Source organism: Chaetura pelagica, unplaced genomic scaffold (genome assembly GCF_000747805.2).
Source record: "Chaetura pelagica isolate M959 unplaced genomic scaffold, ChaPel_1.0 scaffold369, whole genome shotgun sequence".
Lineage (NCBI taxonomy): Eukaryota > Metazoa > Chordata > Aves > Apodiformes > Apodidae > Chaetura > Chaetura pelagica.
The window spans coordinates 150566-173160 of record NW_009970235.1 but is presented as its reverse complement, the minus strand read 5'-3'; the positions used below and the strand labels follow the sequence as shown (position 1 = coordinate 173160).

Genomic DNA, 22595 nt, shown 5'->3' with positions numbered 1-22595 from the left:
CGGCTGGGCTGGGTTGTGAGGGGGGTAGGAGGCCGCTGTCAGAAACCAGCATAAACCAGTCATAAACCAGCATAAATCAGTCATAAATCAGTCGTAAATCAGCATAAACCAGCATAAATCAGTCATAAATCAGTCGTAAATCAGCATAAATCAGTCGTAAATCAGCATAAATCAGTCGTAAATCAGTCATAAATCAGATCCATGCAAGTGTCTTTTTGCAAGTCCCGATTTGATGGAGAAACCGGGAGAGATTTTTGCTTCAGAAATTATTAATGTGAACATATCAATGATACAATAGTTAGTGGCCCTTTTACGTATGGATATGTATATATTATTCTTTCCTTCAGTAGTGACCTGTGGCATTAAAAACTATAGATCAAAATGCAAGAGTTCAGGTGGTTTTTAGTTACATTCATACATGAACTTAGTAAAAAGAAATAATTAGTAGCCCTTATATATATATATATAATTATTTCCTTCAGTAGTGAAGCATTAAAAACTATGGATCAAAATGGGAGAGTTCAGATGGTTATTGGCTACATCCATACATGAAGTTACAATTAGTAAAAAAAAATAGTGGCCCTTTTTTATATATATGTGTGTGTGTATATATATATATATTATTCTTTCCTTCAGTAGTGAAGCATTAGAAACTATGGATCAAAATGGAAGAGTTCAGATGGTTATTAGCTACATCCATACATGAAGTTATAATTAGTGAAAAAAAATAGTTAGTGGCCCTTTCTTTTTTATATGTATATATTATTCTTTCCTTCAATAGTGACCTGTGGCATTAAAAACTATAGATCAACATGGAAGAGTTCAGATGGTTTTTAGTTACATCCATACATGAAGTTATAATTAGTAAAAGAAAATAGTGGGTAGTTAGTGGCCCTTTTATATATATATATATATATATATATTCTTTCCTTCAATAGTGAAGCATTAAAAACTATAGATCAAAATGGAAGAGTTCAGATGGTTAATAGTTACATCCATACATGAAGTTATAATTAGTAAAAAAAAATAGGTAGTGGCCCTTTTTTATAGATATATAATTCTTCAGTAGTGAAGCATTAAAAACTATAGATCAAAATGGAAGAGTTCAGATGGTTATTATTTACATCCAGACATGAAGTTACAATTAGTAAAAAAATCCTTAATATCCCTCCTATCTGTGGGAATGGAGGGCAGGTTGCATTGCTGTGAGGTAAATTATACACCTGACTTTTAAACGCCTGACCTTTCAAACCTTCTGTTTTGTGCTAGAAGTGGGAAATGCAGATTCTGTGCTTACAGGGCTAGATTTTTGTTTTATCTGTCTTTTAAAAGGTCTTTGAATCAAACGAAGAATCAGGCCATCTTATCCTTACTATAATTGTATCTGGACATTTCTTTATTTCCCAAGGACGAACAGTACTGGTAAGTTTCTCATGTATGAAGAACATATCTCTATTCATGTTTGCATCAGTATTAACTTTCTCTTCTCAGCTTCATGTTCTCTCCCAGTGAAAGGAAATTGCCAGCTTTGTTTTGATCGTGGTAACTGTCATGTGCTGCTTTCTCTCCATGAGAATAATGCTAAATGCTTTATTTTATAATGAGCAACAGTGTTTCTTCTGTGGCTTTAAAAATCTAGATTAAGATGTAATCCTAAATGCCGCTGGTGTTGGAAGATACTAATTTGGGATTTTTTTCCACAATTCTTCTGCCTGAAAAAACAGAAAATACTCTGTTAAGAAATAGATAAAAATATAACTGTTAGTTCCTGTAAGATTTTCTGCATGACAGAAAATACCCCATTAAGAAATACATTAAAATATTACTGTTAGTCCCTGTAAGATTTTCTCCATGATCCAGCTGGTTTCTTGCCAATGACCTGTTATTATTTTAGTTTTGATAATTTGGTTTATCAAAAGGTATGATTTTATTTTTTTTCTCTGTTGGGTAATGTGATCGAACATACAGGTTACATTCATGGGGACAAAATAACAAGTTCAGAGTTGTTTAAACTGATTTTCCTGTAGCCTGTACTTAAGCATGACCAAACTGGAAAGATTTCACAATGACACAAAGAAGTTAAGAGAAACACCCCCCATTCAGAAGGAGCTGGTTTGATGCTTAGGACAGAGAATGCCTGTGCTTGAAAGTGGAATCAAGTGGGTTCAGTGCATATTGCTGTTACTCAGTGGTGGTAACAGGTAGGAATTGGCCAATAAATATATCAGAAAACTGCTGCAAGGCACTGGAAGATGCTGCAGTCTTAAGATAAGAAAAAAAAATGTATGATTTTTTAAATACAGAATATATAAGAGAGTATGTTGTAACTTTAAATATGTATAAGCTTATAAATTAGTTTTTGCTGTGCTTCTCAGAAAGTCTTAAAAGTTACATGAATGTCTAGCAAGTGTAGTAGGAGACCCAAGGGTGCCCTTGAGGTTTTTCTGGCCTGTGAGCATGTTAAAAGCATTGAACAGATAATGAATAAGTTAACATAAAAGCCCTCACACAACACATTGTATATGGCTCACATATTTTCTGAGGACAAGTTAAATGTCCTTGGACAAGGTAAAAATGAAGCATGGAAAGTATTTCAGCAGTTGCACTGAATGAAAACCAAAAAAAAGAGTGGAGTAACTGAAAGTCTAGATAGGTAAAAGAAAAGCAGCTGGAATGAGTCTTGCTACCATCTCTTGCCAACTTCTTGGGCTGAATCTGTGCAGAATGCTCCTCTCCTGGGGGCTGGTCCTGTTTTCACTATCCCAATGAGACAGCTTTAAGTGTTTAGTAACTCATATTACTTTATAGAATGTCCTTGAAATAACCATACAGAGGCTAACTGAAAGTAAGTTTTAATAGCTAACCAAAGAGCAAAAAAGGCACAGACAAAAGCTGCAGCCCTTCAAAGACTGTGTCTGGCAAAGAGTGGATCTGGCAAGGAACAACTGGCAGATAAGTGGCACTGCTGAAGGGGATGAGCATGGGAAGTGCAAGGAAAGCTTTATAAGGACTTGGCTGAGAGAAGCACTTTCTTGCAGCTCTTGGGTTTAGTGGCTAGTGAAGCTTTCAGGCAGCTGCCTTGCTTGAAATGCCAGATGAGGCACTTTTGAGATCTATCAGGTGTTAAGACACACTAAGGCATTGCATGATCACAGCCTAAGAATAGTGAAGAACAGAGGTGAAACAGACATGCTTGGTGAATGTGACAGATAACTGAGTTTAAAAAAAAAAAAAAAGTTGCTTGCTTGGGGATTTTGTAGAAGCATTTCTTTTGGCAATGCTGCTGTACAACATTAAGGCCAACCCCAAACAACATTTTACTAAGTTTTAGAGAAAAGGGGTACAAAACTGCTGTTTTATGCATTTTAGGACCTGGTTGAGCCTATCAAATACCCAATCTGCTAGTTCTGAACTTCAGTGGATATCTTCAGGACTATGTTAGGTTTCCTGTTGGCAAGGGACATGGTCCAGCCCATCTGGATTGTCTTTACTGCTTAGGCTTGTTCCTCAAGCCCATGGCCTCCCAGAAATGCATCCCTTTTCCCTATGCTATGCAAGACTGGGATGCACTGCTAAAATTCTTCTTCATGGGACAATCCCAATCTACAGGTATCTTTTCAGGCTTTGAAGAACAGTCTGGGGAATCTCTTTAGTAAAGCCAGTATCAAACAGAAAGGTAATGCAGAGGGGTTGTGCTGAAAAAGACAGCACAGGCAGTGATGCTATTGGCCAGCAGCTTATAGCAGCATGGATAGCAACCTAAGCATGACCATTACTGCATCTCTGAATGGTTTTCTTCAAGTAGCAAGCAGGGACGCTTGAAACTCCATATCATTGTCCAAGGACAGTTTACACCATGGTTTTCAGACAGAAGTCTTCTAAGGCCTATTGACAACAGGGTCTGGGCAGCAGGAGTAGCTTACCATGCAGCAGAAACAGAGCTGGCCTGAATGGTGTAGGTCACTGGGGATGTTTTTCAAACTCATTGTTTCTCAATGCCACATAACAAGAAGGCTGCAACACTGTGCAGTCTGTAGGCTGCTGTAGAAATAGTTAATCTCACTGCTTCCATCTCCCTCCAGTCTCCAGCTCTCAGGAACTGTCAGAAGCCTGTCACAATATTTAAACAGGCTTTGCACCACTAAGTACATATAGTTCTTTTGAATCTGTCACAGACCAAATCATCCCGGTGGGGGTCTGATTAATGGACATTTTGTCACGGAGAATAATACACAAGTTTCTGCTCCAGAGAGAATGGATCAAGTTTGACAGAATGCTGCAACTGTTGGGAAGATTCAACTCCTGTTTTTACTGTGTGCATTCATTTCTGCTTGTTGGTCTGGGCAACTGAGTATTCCCTTTTTACTGCCAAGGTGTTCACCAACACCCTCCTCACACTCAAATTCCCTCTGGTGTACTTACAGAACTGTTTCTTGCTATGTAGTAACTGCATCCTTTAAGTTGTTGGTGTCTAGTCTTTTGATCTGTCTCCTAATCCCTACTTTGCAGACCTTTTGATGTACTCCAAGCTCCTGGTTTTGAGGGTGCTGGATAACAATTATCATGGCTTTGTACCTTGTACCTCTGCACAGGAACACAGTGAGGCACAAGATCTGTGTCACAGGGGCACCATTTCCTTCTCAACTCCAATAACTATACATTATATTTTTATAACTATACATTATAATTTTGTAAAATTTCTGTGGATGAATAATAAAGGGAATTTTCCCCCCTCTAACTAATCCTAGAGTGAACTGAACTTCTTGCTAATTCCAGCAATTCATGTGGTGGTGGATGTTCCTAACTTTTTCTTTTGACTGCAGCAGTAACCCTCACCCCACCCCAAGAATTTTAACATCATCATCCTAAGTAATAGTTTTAAATCAAGGACGTTTTCATCCAGTATCTGTAACACTGAACACTTCATTGGGTGCTTTAAAAGTGGGTAATACTGTAGTAGGATATATTCTCACCTCTTTTGGTTTAAAACTGGCAAGGAATGCAATAAGATCAGTGTGTTGATAGATGCAAACTCCCTTGGTTTGTACCTTCCTTTTTCTTTAGGAGGGTAAAAGTCAAGAGTTTCTGCCAACATGCATCTTTTCAGCTGCCAGGAGGCTCTGCACTGTGCTGATCATATTGTGGTTGGACGCTTTTAAAAATCAGGCACATACTGAAAAGTGTTAACTTCCAGGCTTGGGCTGGTTTGTATTTCACGTGGAACTTCTCTTTGTTCATTCTCCTGCAGTAAACTGGTGTTAATTGGTGTATGCCTGCCTGAACTTGGTGCTGTTCAGCTCCATGCTAAACTAATCTCAGCTGGCCAAGGTGCTGCTGATCTCTCCCAGTGTTTGCTCTCTAAGTGAGCCTGGCTCCAGCAAACACCTTTTTTGGATGAAGTCATATTTTGTTCTGTACCTTAGTGATTCTTTCATCAAACCTTTTTCGTGTCAAGTGATGATAGTAAAATACATAAACTCTTCTCAGTAACCTCCTCTCAGTGTGGAAACAAGAGGAGATGGCTTTTCTGTGAGTTATTTACTTAGTGAATCCTCTTTGGTGTCTGCCTTCCATCTGCATATAATTTTCACAACTCTGTTTGCACAAAACTGAGGCGAAAGAAATTTAGAAATGTAAACCACTGTTTCATTGATAGTTGGATTAACCTGATCCATTCAAGAGTTCCTGACTTGATATCAAAGTATTTGCTCTATAGTGGATGTATTTATATATTTTCCCAGTCCTTTTAATTTTCTTAAAGCAGAAGTGTTAAGAAATGTTTTCTTAAAGAATTGTAGCTATTTAGGGCCAAGTGAGTCTATGACCCTTCAGTGATCTGTTTCTAAGAACAATATTTATAAAACAGTAATAAAATGCTCACATATGCTAACAACTGGTATTTTTAAATATATGCAGAAGACTACAGAATTATTTTCATGAGCAAATAGTAGAATGTTTAATGAATTCCCTTTTTCAGTCTTTTCACTATAATGGCAGCTGAAGTTCTGTTTTCGTGACAAAAAGAAGCCTACAATGTATGCACTGAGTCTGGGCACTTCTAAACCAGGCAGATGAGTGAACACCTTGGGCTGGGGACACTGCTGTGTGCTGGGGGAGGTTTGAAATCAGGGATTACAGCATCTGTGAATTCTCCAGAACTGGTCATTAAAGTGCTACCATGACAAATAATTGTGGATGTGTTCAGTGTTTCCATCAGTTGCTCTAAGAAACTAAATTATTTCTTTTAATGGGTAAACTTTTGGGGAATGGATATGCCTTCAGGATCACTTTAAACATTCTTTAATGATACTGCCAGGGACATACTTAAAACTATCTTATCAAGGAAACAACTGCTTTCCTTTAAAAATACAATCTACTTCTTGTCATCAGGCAAAAGGAATGAAGAGATGGAAGAGGAGGGTAAATGGAACTTTGGAGCAGGGAACATAAAAATCCCTGATGTGGAATGCAAATCAAAGGGTGTTTTGATTTGGTGGTTGTTTGGGGTTTTTTTAAACAAATTCTTAATTTGGAATTAAATGATAGAACATATTTTTAGGACCTGCTTTTGCTGCAGTGTTGCCTAACAGACTGCATCTCTTATGGCCAAAACTCATTCTTACATACTGGAGATAATGGAATTTTAACAGGAATATCTCAACAGCATCTCAGTCAATTTCTAGCCCTGCTCTCAAGACACATCATGTTCTGTTTACCACAGCTCATTTCCTTTCTCTCCTTCAAATCAGCACGCCATGAAAATTATATTTTGGTGTTTTATTCTGTGCAATTAATTCCAGTTGTAGAATTCTTCATATCCTACCAATTTAACAAATTGAAATAGTGAAGAGGACTTGTTTAATAGGACACAATTCATTCAGAGTAATTGATTTGTGACCTGGCCTTTCGAAATGTAGACTAAGTGTCCTTAGTGCCCTCCTGGTCCCCTTTATGACTTCTGAGAAGCTGACAGTCCTTAGGATACAGTAGATGCTAACTCATTAATTACCAAGCATTCAGCAGACAGTCTGAGCTTCTCAATGGTCTCTTTGTGGGGCCTGCAACTCATGCTCCAAATTCATGAGATTATGTTTACAACAGTGTCTTGGGTAGGCTCAGGTCCCCCTGCAATGAAGGAGGACATTGCTGGGAAGGGAGGGGAGGGAGTAGGTTGCTAATGCTGCTGAGTGGTAGCACATTGCCAGGCTAGGGAAGGCTGTTTTTTTATTAAAGGCCCTGTGATTACCATTTGAGAGAGTAAAAGGAATCTTAGCCTTACTGACTTACTACCACAATCACAGTTGATAATTTTCAATTGTAGTTTCTTTATTTCAAAGTGCTGTTGACATGATTGTTTTAGACAAGCTGAATATCTTTCTGTATTAGCTTCCCTCTTCATATTTGATACATTGTCTTTCTGTTGTATAATGCTTGTGTCTGGCTGATGGGCAGCAGTGAAGAGTTTTAAGGGGTTCTGATCTTTAGTATTCACTTGCTCCAATTCTCCTAAACCCAAATATTAGAACAGTTTTTAAAGAGTAATGATATCTGTTAATGAAACGTGTTTTTCTGAAGTTGGAGTACAAGGTAGGGTGGATTGATCTAGAGAAGTATATGTTTTGTGTCAGGAATTAAAGAAGTTGCTTAACTTATTAATGGGATGCCTCAAAGAGCTTTACCCACCTAAACCCATGAGCATCCTCTCTAGGTCCTGGGTCAAGTGTCATTGTTTTAAAGTGTATTTAAAACCCTGTTTTTCAGGTTCTTACTATGAAATACTAAGCTTTGTCCTGAGTTGGGGGATTATCTTTGCTATTCCCTCCTTCAGGGGGCTGTAGTTTGATCCCTGCCTTGGAGAACTCTTTCTGGAAACCTGCTACCTGGCAGCACGTGCTCCTGCACGTTGGCAAAAGCCATTCCTGGGTTGCTGAGTCCCCTGGGATGGTGGCTGCACGTGTCCTGCATCTGCTCCTTCATTTAGCTGCCCTGCCCTGCAGAGACACAGCACTCTGCTTAATGAGTTCAGCCCTGCTGGCTGCTTTTCCACAACCAAACAAGCTTAATAGCAAGATTTAAGATCCGGCTTCTGAGAGGTTGGGGGTAAAAATAATATTGCATGCAAAAAGATAATGCAGAGCTTACCATTCTTTTATCCCTCACTCCAGTTAGCTTGCTGGTTGCCTGCCTTGGCTTTCTTTTTTTGGCCTTTCACCTCTTTCCTCTTCTATTCTATATCCTGCAGGTCTGTTTGAGGTGGCTAATGCCTAGCGTAACATCTAAGCTATATGCAGCCTGTGAAGTACATGGCTCAGGACAACATTCTGCTCTGCCTTCATCTGCCAAAAGACTCCATACAGGTCACATTTGGATACTGACATGTAGCTTGGGAATTTTTGCGGGGACAACTTTTTGCTCCCCCTACTCTACAAGTTGTTCATGTTTGGGGATTCATTCCTTTTTTGTCATGTTGATATTCCTACTCTCAAGTCAGTTTTCAAGACAGCTCATACTGCAGGAATAAAAACTAATGTATTTGGCCTTTTTTCATTCTTGGAAGGAAAACTTCTACTTCTAGATTTGTTACAAGATAATAATGAAGATTTGATTGGATTATGTTTAAAGTTTAGGTTTTGCTCCTTTAAGATGGAATTGAATTTTTATTCTACGGTCATTAAAGAAAGGAAGACTTCAATTTTTTTTCTAGAATGTGCAGTTTTCTAATTTAAAAGGTGTAAAATGGCAACTCACATTCTCTTTTGGGAAGCCAATGAGGTAAAATTAGTATTTTTCAGATGTATACAAGCACTTGGTTTATAATCTATATGTCAAGTTTCAAGCAAACACCAACTTGTAAACAAAACCTTTTCCAATTTTACTCCACTTTTCTGAAATAATCTGAGTTTTGCCTCTACTTTAGTGTTCAGTATAATGCTTGAACATAGTTTACAAGCTTTTTCAGACTGTCTGCTCTCACATCCTTGTTTTTACTGTCTCTTGAGATAATGCTTATTAACAGCCTTCTCAGCTACAATATTTCTATTCTGTTGCAGACTTTTACAAGATGTATGAACCATGTTGCATAGATACCTGGAAATAACACCACCATTCCTTTGTTGCCAAATTAGTCACTCCTAAGAATAAGCAAAGTGTTACTCAGTATGAATGTTAAGTAATAATAGCATCTAGTTTATTAGAGATCAAAAAGTATTGGTGTTTGTAACTTAAAAAATCCCACTTAAAATCGAGATAGTGAATATTACTCTGGGAAGATTTCTCACTGTACCTGACATCCTCAGCATGGTGAGTAGAGCCATGGAGCAGAGTTCTGGCCAGGACAAGACTTCTCCACCTGGGGACAATGACAGGTTGTTGGAGCCATCCCCACTGCTTTTGTGCTGTGGTGCAGGAGCGTGCAGGTGAGGTGCTGGGAGCAGCAGAGCATCTTCCCCTTCCCCAGAAGAACATTCCCCAAATCCACTCTTTTGCCCTGCCAAGGCACCAGGAGGGCTACTGTGCTAGTTTTGCCCCCCAGTTGTGTCTTGTAGCTTACCTTGGAAAATGATTGGATGAAGGAACTGTCACAGGTGCCTCCCTGGACACCCAGCACAGCCTTTACAAGTAAAAATCAGCCTATTTTTTCAGGAGAATTGTGTTCCATGGTGCTGCCCAACTGGAATCAGAATGGGCCAAGGCAGATGTTGAGCAAGGCCTTTAGCTTTTCTCTCCTGCCATCTTGCTATCAGACAGGACCACTCTGGCAGCCAGGCACTGGAATATTCATTAATACACTAGCCTTCCTTTCATCTCAAGCTGAACCCATCATTTCTTGCAAATGCACATTCCCAGTCTGTGGGATGCCCAGCCAGCTCGTTAATCCATTCCAGCAGACAGTGCATACAGTCATTCTGAACTGTGAGCACTGAAAACAAACAGTTTTATTTGCATTTCATGAGCCTATTATAAGTGGCAGCCAAAACTGGAGAGAATGTGTCTTTGTGTGTGGCACTCTGAGCTTTTGGTTGTCTTTTTTTTTAATGTTGGGTGTAGTTTAAGGGCAGAGTATATAACATCTGTGGCAAAAAGAAAGTTTTCCTTCCCAAGCTATTGTTTACACATAGTTCAGTTTCATATGAAAACATCTGTCTGATGAATGAGTGACTGCAAACTACTTGGTGCAAGCCAGCATAGCTGAACTGTTACAGAAGTAACATTAAATAGATACTCATTTTTAGTTAAGATAGGGTTGCCTAGAGGCCTTACAGTCTAACATAAAATAGATAATCTCTCACTGTGTTCCTGTGTTGCATAGCACCCCAGGGTTTCTAGATGATACAGTAATAAAAATATTCATAAACATCATGCAATACCTTCCAACATAGATCACAGGCCATGTTGTCCAGCAGCATTTTGAATGCTGAAATGTGAGAGTGTTTCCCAATTAATGACAGACTGGATGGCTGTAAGGCCAGACCAGCATTATCAGCTTCTCTGCCTGAGGTAGGGTGTGGTGGTATCTTGCCTGCTTCCCAAAAGACTTGGGAAATGTCTTGCTTTGGTTTTTGCCTGAGCTTAATTCTCCTCAGGGTCCTCCCCCTGAAAGACTTAGATTTTTGTCAGAGATGTATGAAATTGTTTTCTTTTCCTACAGTGTTCTTACAAGTATGACCCTGGGGAGTGGCACAAGGAGAATATACATGATTGAACAGTAATGATCAAACTTACAGAAGTGCTGCTGCTTATCTCTTCAAATTGTAAACATCTGAGGTCTGTTGTTCTCAGTTGCCTTTGTGTCTATGTTCCTGATTAATCTTACACTGCCATCTGTCTTTGTTCATGCCCAATACTGCTCAGCGGTGCCTAACTTCATGTGCAGCAGCTCCTGGATGTCAAACGAAATCAGAAGGATAAAAAGAGTCAAAAGAAATCCACAAGATTAAAAAAGAAGTGTCAAAAGAGATCGTTTTGACTTTGAATGGTGGAACAAGGGACAGACTTACTGTGGTCTTCCTTCTTACTGCTCTGAATTCCTTTACCAGATTCATAACTTACCATTGTTGACAAAAGAGAAAACTATCATTAAGAAAAATCTTATTTTGTCTTATTCAGGCAGCCCCAAATGCAGTCTGTGCTGGCTGAGGTAACGTGGAGAAGCCATAAGCAACAGGATAGGCCTTAATGTGGTTCCAGAAACTTCAGTGTGAGGGTGGTGAGAGCCTGGCCCAGGTTGCCCAGGGAAGCTGTGGCTGCCCCATCCCTGGCAGTGTTGAAGGGCAGGTTGGATGGGGCTTGGAGCAACCTGGGCTGGTGGGAGGTGTCCCTGCCCATGCAGGGGGTTGGATCTGGATGATCTTGAAGGTTCCTTCCAACCCAAACCAGTCTGGGATTCTATGAAAATTGGGCATATTTGCTCTTTGGAACTGAGGAAAATCTAGAGGATCTTGTCTGTAATGACAATTACTGATGTAAGCAGTTTAATGATGGAGTTCAGTCTGAGTAGTTCTGCAGACCCAAGTTGGTCTCAAAACATCCTCTTTCCTTTTTCAGGTGCCTTGCTTGTGCCAGGTCAGGCCTGGTGCATTGCTCAAGTACCTCCCTGAGCTTTCCTCTTTGGTTTAGATTTGTTTCTGCCTGGCAATACACAATCAACCAAAGGGGCAAGAGGAAAGGAAATACTTCCTGCTCTGTTCTTCAGTGAATTAAACTGAAGTAAATTAAATTTCAGTAAATCAGATTCTGGGGTTGGAGTTGATTAATTAGGAGTACATAAATAAAAATGCCAACTGCTGATTTTTTCCAGCTTGTTTCTCCTCAGAAACAGGACACATAAAAGGATGACCACCTGGGAAACATCAATAAAATAGCTGGTTGGGAAGTTAAACACTGGCTGCCTTTTATGATTTCTTTGAAAACAGTTATTATTGTAAGGAGTCAACATTTGTTCAACCTATGACTTTACAGTGAAAGGAAAAACACTATAAAAATAGACTTGATGTGGGAACAGCTCTGTTAAAATAAACACAGTTGGTATGGATCACCACCAGTAACTATTTGAAAAGAACAGAGTAAGCACAAATGGCCACAAGCTCGTGACCCAAGTGAAAACACAGGATATTAGAATTGTTTCACTGACAGCATTTTGGGGCTTGGCAGTTGAATGTGAGGAAAACCAAGTGGCAGTGGAGGAATTCACTGGGCAGGAAGCACTAAGCAGGAGCAGCCATTGTTCTCCCAACACAAAATCATTCCCTAGGCTGCCTGGTTGTCCAGGACCCAGCCTGGCTGCTTATCCAGAGCGAGCAGTTCTGAACTGGCCTGTGTGTTTGGACAGTGTGTAGATATTCCCCTCAATATTAGCACGTTAAAAGATATTAAACATTTGCAGCTATAAATGAGAGAAATAAGGCCTGGGGAGCCCAGAACTGGATGCAGTATTCCAGCTGTGGCCTCACCAGGGCAAAGTAGAGTGGAAAGAATGACCTTCAACCTACTGGCCATACTCTTCTTTATGCAACCTAGGATTCCATTGGCCCTCTTGGCAGCAAGGGCACATTGCTGGCTCATGGATCATTTACTGTCTTATCAGGACTGTTCCAAACTGCTTTTCCAATAGATACACCCCTACTGGTGCTTGAGGTTCTTTCTTCCCAGGTGTAGGAGGACCCTACACTTGCTCTTATTGAACCTCATGAGGTTCTTCTCTGCCCAACTCTCCAGCCTCTGCAAGTCACACAGTCTGTCACAGCTGTGTCTGATCAGCTCTCTGTGTCCAGTTTGCCTTTGGTTCAACTCTTCAGGGCTTTCTAGGCACTGGTCTCCTGAGAGTTCTGTTAAAAAGCTCAGTGCAGTTGCTGCATGAGGCTGCACAGCCAGTGCCAGCACATGAGCAGGGCCTCCCTGGGGGACTTCTTGTACCAAAATAGAATGGCAGATGGTTTCCCAGCCTGGGCCTGCGTAGGATGGATAGAAACTGGCAAAAACACACTGCTGGCAGCCCAGGATGGACAGGACTTGTGGTTCTGGGCCCTTAGGACATCTGTGAAAACTCATGGTCATTGAAAGCATTATTTTCATCAGAGAAGACAGTGATAGGACAAGGGGTGAGGGTTTTAAACTGAGAGAGGGGAGATTTACGTTGGATATAGGAGGAAATTCTTCACTCTTAAGGGTGTTGAGGAACTGGAATGTGTTGCCCAGGGAGGCTGTTGATGCCCCATCCCTGGAGCCTTTTCAGGCCAGGTTGGATGAGGTTTTGTGCAACCTGGTCTAGTGGTTCCTTGCTCATGGCAGGGGGGTTGGAATTGATGATTTTTAAGGTCCCTTCCAACCTTCATGATTCTGTGATTCTATAATAATGACTTCAGATAAAGCAGGAAGGTAATTTCCTCCCTGCCTTTCCATTTTTTGTTTTGTTTTGGTGCTTTTTTCCTCCTAAACTTTGGTAAGTAATTAATCTGTGGCAGCCTAGGGAGTGCCCTGGGGGACACAGTCCACTGCCTTGCAGGTCTTACATGATGTTTTCAGCTTCCCAGGGTATTTTTACAGAATCTGAGCAGTGTGTCTTGTTTGAAGAGACTAACAGTCAATGTAACTAGAGTATAAAAACATATTTCTCAAGTTATCAAAGCTGCTTTTGGTTTATCTGAATAGAATGCCTCTCTGGGCCTTAGATAAACCAACTGCTGTCCCATTCCTCCACTTTGCCTGCCCTCTGCTGCCCTCTTCATGGGATGGAAAGAGTTGAAATCTCTGTTGCAGCTGGTTTATTATGCATTTCATGGGGACTTTTATAACATGCATAAATAGAAATGTACAATACATTTGGAAATTAGAATGTGCCTGGACTGGTGGTGTCACTGGAGCTACAGATTCAGCTTGAATTCCCAGCATGGTAAAAAATCACACCTCAGCAATTGTTTCAAGATACAAAAGTTGCACTTATGCAGATGACTAATCTTCATTAGGGATTACATCATACCATGTGTGCTTCTGAGTGTTGCGTGTTCACTGTGCAAGTCCTTTGTGTTCTGCTTTGCTTCAGGAAGGCTTTTCATTACTTGATTCCCACAAGTGGTTAAAGATAGTAAGAAGAGTAGACTGCCTGCTCCTTTGTGCACAGTCAAAGGTGAGTTGCTTTTGATATTTCTAGTAGCTAACACAGGTCTGTGTAAGATTTCCTAATACTGAATACACTAAACCAGGAGATCTGAAATACTGTAAATAGTCTATATAAATTAAAATACTGGGTTTTTTTAACTCTGAGGCACTAAACAAGAATGGGTTGAATCATTTTAATGTCTTTTCTAACTGCCAGTGTTCAGGTCTCTCAGACTGCTGAGAGTTAGCCACTAAACCAGCCAGACTGGTACTGGATTTAGAATCCATCTGCCATGGCTAACAACTAAAAAGATGAAGGGATTCTCTTGCTTGTACAGAAGCTGTGAGTCATTCTTCACTGTTAGATACAACAAAGTACCTAAATAAACAATTATTTTGCTTTTTTGTGGCCTGTCACATGGCACAGGCTGGTGATTCAGGCATTTCAAGGCAGTGATAGCCACCTTGGTTTCTGGTCTTTCCCCCATGAAAAGTGGTTGGTGAGCCTTGAGGTAATTAAAAAACCACTTGCTTCTTACCAGCTTATGTATAAATCTCAGTTTTCTTCATTCTCAGATGAAGAACTGAGGGGTTTCTTAGTCATCTACACTGAGCACTTTCCAGGCTTTTCAGAAGCAGCAAGAGCTCTCCCTTCTCCCCTGAGAATTCCTGGGCTTTGCTGTGACAGCAGAAGCAGCTGCCTCCACTTCAACTAGCTCTGCTTGACAAGAGAATTCATCTCCAAGTTAGAAGCAGGAGTTCTGGAAAGAGAGGATGAGCCTCTGGTTCAGTAGCTGCTGGAGACCAGTTTTAACTCTTTGCCCCCTTCACAGAAATATTAAGGCATAAAAACATCTCCAATGTTCCCTGTTGTTCTCCCAACAGGAACTCCTGGGGGAGGTACAGGCTGGGTTATCCTAACTGCAGGTAACAGCAACACCCAGAACAGCTGACAACTTTACTTGTATCTTTTATCTGATTTCTTTCCTAAAAGACACAGAAATATCTCTTTGTAGGATGTTACAAACCAAACAACATAGTTTGCAGAGGGGAGAATGCCTTGCAAATTGCAAGAAAAAATAGATGGGAGGCATAATAAATATTGTTTAAGCAGAAGGATTAATCTTGTTTCAGAATAAGCCTGATCTAGTGGTGGCACCAGGAACTGCAGAAATAAGTGTCTTCAACTGTTTCATATTCATGGCTTGTGCTTGCCTGAAATCAGAACACCTTCACTCTCTGATTTGTGTCAGGTTGTTATAAAAAGGGGAGTATTACTGAAGAAGACTATCAAGCTGGTGCAGTAATTAGCTCTAATGAATCAGTAGATCATCCAGTAGAACCCATTTCCCAGCAGAGTGTTCAGGGATTCTGCTGCATCTCATAAGACACACAAACCCAACATCTCAGTTGTTCTGAAGAAAGCTCTGGGGGGCATCTCAGAAAAGGAGCAACATTAACAGAGTCTTAAATTAATTGAGTGCATCTAAATGTTTGCTTACCATGAATCCACATGCCTTCAGCTGGATTTAGTGGCACTGCAGTGGTCCTACCATACAAATTCTCTATTCTCTATCCTAAATTGTAGCTGTAGTGATCCCTTAAGTGCTGTCAGTGTATTTAGCTTCTATGCTCATCTTCAAAAAGCTTTAAAAAAATCCAGGAAGGCATCCACACCATGTAGGGATTATGTCTCAACCCTAGTGGAGCTGAGTAAGGAAGGAGTCAAGGAGAAGCCACTCAAGCAGAGAAGATCAAGCTGGGTTTTCAAAACCCAGTTCCTAAATCTGAGTCAATATATAATAATATACTGAAAGGAAGAAGACATGTGGGGAAGACACCTGTCACAGATCACTACTGACACTCAGCTGTACTAGTTGAAATTTTATTCAGTGAGGCACACAAGGGTCTTAAATCTAAAGCCAAACCTGTTACAGAATCACAAAATCATTCTGATTGGAAAAGGCCTTTAAGATCATTGAGTCCAACCATAACCCCGTTCTGCCAACCATTAACCCAGCTCTACAATGTCCAGAGCTTAACCCATGTCCTTCAGCATCACATCATTAAACACCTCCAGGGATGGAGACTCAGATGTCAGATGCACACTTGTGTCTTTCAGTGAGATATAAGAGCTGCTTGGATGTGACTGCCCTTTATCCAGCTCCATCTCCATCTCCTCATCTCACCTTAGACTTTGATGTGCCTCTGTGTATAAAAACTTCTTGATATAAACCAATCTGTAAACAGTAGCAAGACAAATGTTCTTAATATTCTGGTAGTGTTTTTCCTTTATGCTGGTTTCATTGAACTTCCCGCCCCTGCCCCAGCATGGGACAAGGTGCCAAATTCAGTGATCCAAGTGACCTCAAGGGTCTTTAATCCTTCAGCCCTGGTGAGGTTCAGGTGTTAGTGTCCAGAACTCAGCTTCTGCTAAAACTTGACACACTGAACACTTGTCACACGGTGCTCACTCTTTCCATAAAGGAAGAATCTAATACACCAAGTCTGTTACTGCTTATAAACTGCAACCTTAAGTATTTCACATTCCCTGTGAAATAGCAGAGGATACTACAGATAGCTCAGACTGAAAGTGGATGTTGGGATTACTAAAACAAGTGTTCTTTGCAAGTCTCCAAAAAGAATGCAAATTAAGATGCAAGTTACCTTTCTGTCATTTTAATGAGAACTTACCTGTCTGGCACAGCCACAGATCAGTTCAGTTCTGGGAAGCTGACCCAGTTAAGTTGACATCTTAGTTAATTAGAGGAAATGTAACTGGGCACTGGTAAAATGAGTGCTACAGTTGGAATCATCATGACATTTTTCCTTTTAAAAGGCACTGAGACAAGCCTTTATGCTTACAACGTCCTAAAACTCTTTTTGTTGTTTTGCAGTGCAAGCATCTATAGATAACACACATGTAAACACACAGGCTGCCATGAAGAGCTGGCTCATCTCTGAGACAAAAATCCTTGCATGAAAGGTACCTTGTACCTGTGTGAGCAGCAGCCTGGCAGAGTCTGGGCAGGAAAAAAGTGGATTTGATGTTGAAATCTCAGAAAGATGAAGACTCAAATAGGCTAGGTCAGCCCAAGGAAAACTCGCTTCTTTTCTAGTACTTTGTGTTTTAAATTTGAAATGCCAAGATCAAAGGGCCATCCATGCATTCCCTAAACAAGAGCACTTGGTATGGATCTGCCTTCATCAGCTGGGGGGTGCTGAGGACAGGTTTGTCACACCAGCTCACTCCTCAGCCCTCCACTGATGCACTTGAAAAAATATCTATTGTGGCACAGCCTGACAACCAATACTGGGGATCAATCCTATTTATTTATTTTTTAGTAGCATTATTTCACCATTGAAGTCAGGCATTTGAGTTTCCTGCTCCCCTAATCAATTCCTGTAGCAGCACTGAAGGACCAGCAGTGTTGGGCTGCAGTCACAGCTCAAACTGGAGTGTTTGGCAAGGCAGAGGGACACCAGGTAGGTGGGTAGGGCTGGGGCTGATGCAGCCAGGAATGTCAATCCTGAGCACAACATACAGTACCTAGAACTTTTTGTTTGGATTCCCAAATTTACTCCTGCTGATTTTAATGCAATTTCATTTTTTGACAGCAATAACTGGTCAGAGTTGGCATATCCTTACAGGAGAACTACTTGGAGCAACAATAAGAAATTAATTTCCCTGCTGAATGTGTAAAATCCCCATTGTCATGGCAGAGTTTGTTCACTTGGCTAGAGCTTTAATTACCTGACAAGTGGTCCTGCTCACTTACCATTTTCTTGGGTTTTTAAACTGGTTTTCAAACTGAGAATCACAGCCTTTTGGTTTAGCTGCTGGGAAAAATGAAGCTAAAGCAGCCAACTTGTTGCTTTGGTTTTGTTGCCTTCTTCCCAACTTCAACAAATAGGAATTGAATTAAACCCAACTCGTTTGGAGGGGATTCAGAGTTAATTTCCTTTCTCTTTGGTCTTGGAGCAGAATGAGAGCCGCCTGTTCCGTGTTCAGTTTGGGGGAGATTCCCAGGAGGAGATGCTGGGACACTGCAGCAGTTGTGTGCAGAAGCTTGGGGAGTATCTACCAGTTGAAGTGGCTGAGGAGCAAAGCCAGCAGCTCTGCCACAGCCTCGGGCAGGCTGGCAGTCAAAACCAGGTGAAGGACCCTGACCAAAATGCATCTGCACTGCACATAGACAGGAAAAATATTAGCAAACATAGGGAATGAGGTTTCTAAGTGGAAAAAGCTTTGCTCTGGGGCTCTAATTACTTAGCAGGGGAGGAAGAGAACAACCCATGCAGGGCTCAGGCAAACAGGGGCAGTTGCTGCTAAAAATGCTACAGCCAAGCTTTCTTCACCAGTTCCCAGTCATGGCTTGGATGATTTCTGCTGGGGTCAGTAAATGAGAATAGAGGGGCAGAGGAGTCAAGAGCTCAATAGTTACCAAAGAAACTTGGCTACAAGTTGATCAATGTGGTTTGCAGCCAAGCCTGCTGGGAACCACTTGGCCAACTTTCAAATAAATGATACAGGGTAAGGACATTATCACAGCCATTGAAGTAGCCATAAACTGTGTTGTCCTTTTTGTGATGACCTACTCCTGCTTTGCAGTGTTAATAACTGTAAATACAGCAATTGTGTCAATTTGAGCTTAACCTGACACATTCAGAAGTGGTTTCAGGAACAGACCATTTCCCCTCTCCAACACACAGACCTAAGGGAAATGGAAAAGGGAACAACAGATACTATTTCTGAGGGTGACTAATTCTAATATGCTCTCTTGGGTATGCAGAGGATCACATTTACCAGCTCTAAGAAAACATTCCTGCAGCCAGCTTAGCCAGGATAGCTCCTGGGTACATGATAAAAATATCAGGATCAAGACTGAGCCTGAAAAAGGAATCTCAAAGCCTCCAGCTGCATCATTTTCATGATAGAACACAGGGAAGATTCTACGCTGCTGGGCAAGTGGAATCGTATTTGGTAGAGAAAGTGTGGGGGGAAAAAATAAATTGCTAATTTGACTCCCACCCTTCCCAGGAAGGTGTAGGGGAGGTCTTCAGCAGCAGATGTTCAAGATGTATTTGTTCTTGAGGCAGCTCAGCTACACTTCGGGCTTTGCTCATTTCCTGATAAGCTAAGGCAAAGAATGAAGGTGAGGGCAGCATTTCGTGGCAGAAAGCTCATTGCTCCAGAACTTACAACTGAAAACCTTGCTCAGAAAAGAGAACTGACAGCTTAACCATCTTTTCAGTGCTGTCACCCATGGGAAGGAGAAGATCATGCTCCTGGTGAGCATTCCTGCACAGCATTTTTTTAGTTACTTCCAGTAGACAGTATAAAAGTTCTCTTAGTTTAGACATGACAGTTTAACTACAGGCCCTTTATTTCCTGTCTTTCATTTTTAAAGACTTGAGCAGATGTGCATTCAGGCTCCATAAAAAGCTGCCTTTTTGCTGCAGGAGGTAGCTGAGCACATTCTCTTCCTCTTATCTCTAAAAATGGAACTCCTTCCCTCCTTGCACATACCCACACTGCTTGGTAACAAGCCCTATTTGCATTTGCTATTTTCTAGCCAGATGAGCCTCTACCAGCTTCCTGCTCCAGCCTTGGAGAAAGAAGATCTGTCACACAGCTAGCACAGGTAAACAAGAGCACCTAGGATTTAGAACCTGTAACTGAATCTCTCGGGTACAGAGAGAGAACAGGTTCTCTGCTGTGCTGCAAACCTCTGGGAAATGGCTTCCCTGCACATCAGGATGCCATCATCCTTACCAACAGGATCTCTGTGCAGTGATGTGGAGCTGGGAAGTGACACTGCAAGTGAGCTGCAAACTCACTTGGTATTTCTTGGTGTAATTACCATGTTTGCCCTAAGAACAAACCACGACACCCAGAGGTCACATCTAAATAAATGGCTTTGTCACCCTTTGGCCTCTGCAGAAATGAGTTCTGCAGCCACAGCCCAAGCCTGACAATCCCAGCTGTGCTTCACCCACAGCACAAGATCCCATCATTCAGCTGACAGCCTCACTGCCAGGGGAAAGCCATGCTTCAAAATAACTGGAAGTTGACTTGTTGCTTATTTACTGGGAATTTGGGACTGACTGTGCAGAACCAGATGACAGAGGAAAAACTCTCCTCTTTCCACCTTGTTTTTGTGCGGTTGTTTCTGTGGGTTGTTCTTAACCTTTTTCCATAGACAGGATGATCAAGTCATAGAATCCCAGACTGGTTTGGGTCAGAAGGGACCTTAAAGCTCATCCAGATCCAACCCCCTGCATGGGCAGGGACACCTCCCACCAGCCCAGGTTGCTCCAAGCCCCATCCAACCTGCCCTTCAACACTGCCAGGGATGGGGCAGCCACTGCTTCCCTGAGCAGCCTGTTCCCTCACACTCAAGAATTCCCTCCTCATGTCTCACCCCAATCTCCCCTTTTCCAGGTTTAATCCATCCCCCCTTGTCCTGTTCTTCCCTGCCCTTGTCCAAAGGTCCCTCCCCAGCTTTCCTGAAGGCCCCCTCAGAACATTTCTGCACCTGTCCCAAGTTCCAAGCAGGTTTCTCCCAGCTCTCTGCAGTGCAGCTCAGGGACAGTGTAAGGGACAATTCCAACACTCCATTACAAATCTGTTCTCTCTTAAACCCAAAAAATCCCCTGAAGCTGCCCTAATAAGGCAGAGCCTTCAGCAAGGGCAGGTCTCATCACCCATCTCTGCATTTCCCAGCATTGCATCTCAAGGCAAGTTAACACCAGTGTTGCACAGGAACTCCTAAACTCTGCTGCTCTTTGCTCCCTGTCTAAATACCTTCTGCCAGGGAGGCCTGGGTTTGCTGTACACGTGCATCCATCTCACCTGAAGAAGTGACAAATTCCCCAAGACAAAAAGACCCCTTGGATGTAGGAAGTTTCCTACAACCTCCTCTCCTTGCCCCTCTGCTTGTTAGTTCATCACAACTCTGCTCCAAGCTGGGATCTCCCCTGCCCTGCCCACAGCTTTGCCAGACTGACTTTGCTCACTTCAATTCAGAAACCCCCTTTCAGCTGGTGCTCTGGAACACTCTGGAGTTCAGCTTCTCCATTTCCACCCCTTCAGGAAGCTGGCAGAAGTGCTGGGTTGAAATCTTCTCTTGCAGTTGTTTGGGGTTTTTTTAAGATCCATACCCAGCAGCCTTCAGTTTCAGTTCAGAGCTACTGGATCTGCACCTCTCCTGCCAGCACAGAGAGGCCAAACTTGGTTTTTAAAGCCAGATCCAGACTTAGTAGCACTAATGCATTCCCCAGTGACATTCACCTTGATCACCAGCTTCCCCTGCACGTGGTACCTACCTCACCAACACCTCCTGGTCCCTCAGCCTTGGGCACAGCTGATGGATGGGAGCGGGATGGCCAATGGATGCTGGGAAGTGGTCCAGGCACAGCACCTTGTGCTCCTTCCACTCCATGTTACATGCTGAAAAGTGACACGAGGCACAGAGTTCACTCCCCACCAAGGGAAAAAGCTGGGGGAGGAGGGTTAAACAGGCATGAAAATGGTGTTTTAACTCTTAAAAAGCCCCACAATTGACTTCTGAAAGCCATCTTGCTAAATGAAGGGCTGGGAGTGGCACACGAGGTTATCCCTGCACAGGCCAAGCAGCAGCACACACTTCTGCAGGGGAATGGGTGGCCACGAGGCAGCCAAATCACCCAGGAAACCAGCATTTCTGATCTCAGAAATTGCCAAGGAATTCCAGAGTTGTGGAAAAGCTCTACCGGGGCATAGGAAGCTGGGAATCAGGGGAAGAAATGGCCCCCAGAAACCACGGCTGACGGGGAGTGTTCAAACTGTGTGAATAACAAGGCAGATGCATCTTTTGTTAAATACTGCAGGGAAACTCTTGATGTTGCCTTGTGACAAAAAGTGTCTTGTGTCACCTGTCGTGTCCAAGGGCAGTGCCACCCCTTTGCTTCCTCCCTCACAGTGGGTGCTGAGCAGGAATCCTGAGCTCCCCCTCCTGCAGCAGCAGGCGGCCTGGCGGGCACAGGAGCTGGGGCCCTTCATCCGCTTGTGCCTCCTGGACCAGAACTTCCCAGCTTTTGTGGAAGATGTGGAGAAGGAATTGAAAAAACTCACAGAAGGCTGAGAAATACTAAAGACTCCAGGGATCCCTGGGATTCACAAGCTGAGGTGTGAATAAATATTTGGAAGCCTCACACCTTTTTTTTTTTTGGTCAGTGTTTTATTTTTAAAAACAGGTGAATCCACTTTTTATACATCATTGCACTTCAACAAATACACAGAACACAAGTTCATGCAGCTACAGTTACACACACCATGGGAACCCTGGCAGGTCTATTTCTACAATCTTTAAATCATGAGAAATTACAGTGTCAAACTAAAAAGAGTAGAACTAGTTGCATAGAATATCACCATGCTGGAACATTTCATCATTTCAACAAAACAAAACAAAAAAGAAAATTATAAAAGTTTGCCTGAATTGAATGTACAAGAATATGTT

At 41.9% G+C, this 22595-nt stretch overlaps 1 protein-coding gene across 1 annotated transcript in view; it reads left to right on the top strand.

Moving 5' to 3' along the window:
- The window catches only part of REC114 (REC114 meiotic recombination protein), a 22728-nt gene extending 508 nt beyond the window's left edge, over positions 1 to 22220 (top strand). Inside the window, exons 2-6 of the mRNA XM_010005931.1 lie at positions 1333 to 1422; positions 14039 to 14122; positions 18077 to 18289; positions 19671 to 19739; positions 22059 to 22220. Coding sequence (XP_010004233.1) covers positions 1333 to 1422; positions 14039 to 14122; positions 18077 to 18289; positions 19671 to 19739; positions 22059 to 22220 — 618 coding nt within the window. The remainder of the gene's footprint in view (positions 1 to 1332; positions 1423 to 14038; positions 14123 to 18076; positions 18290 to 19670; positions 19740 to 22058) is intronic.
- The last annotated feature ends 375 nt before the right edge of the window (positions 22221 to 22595 follow it).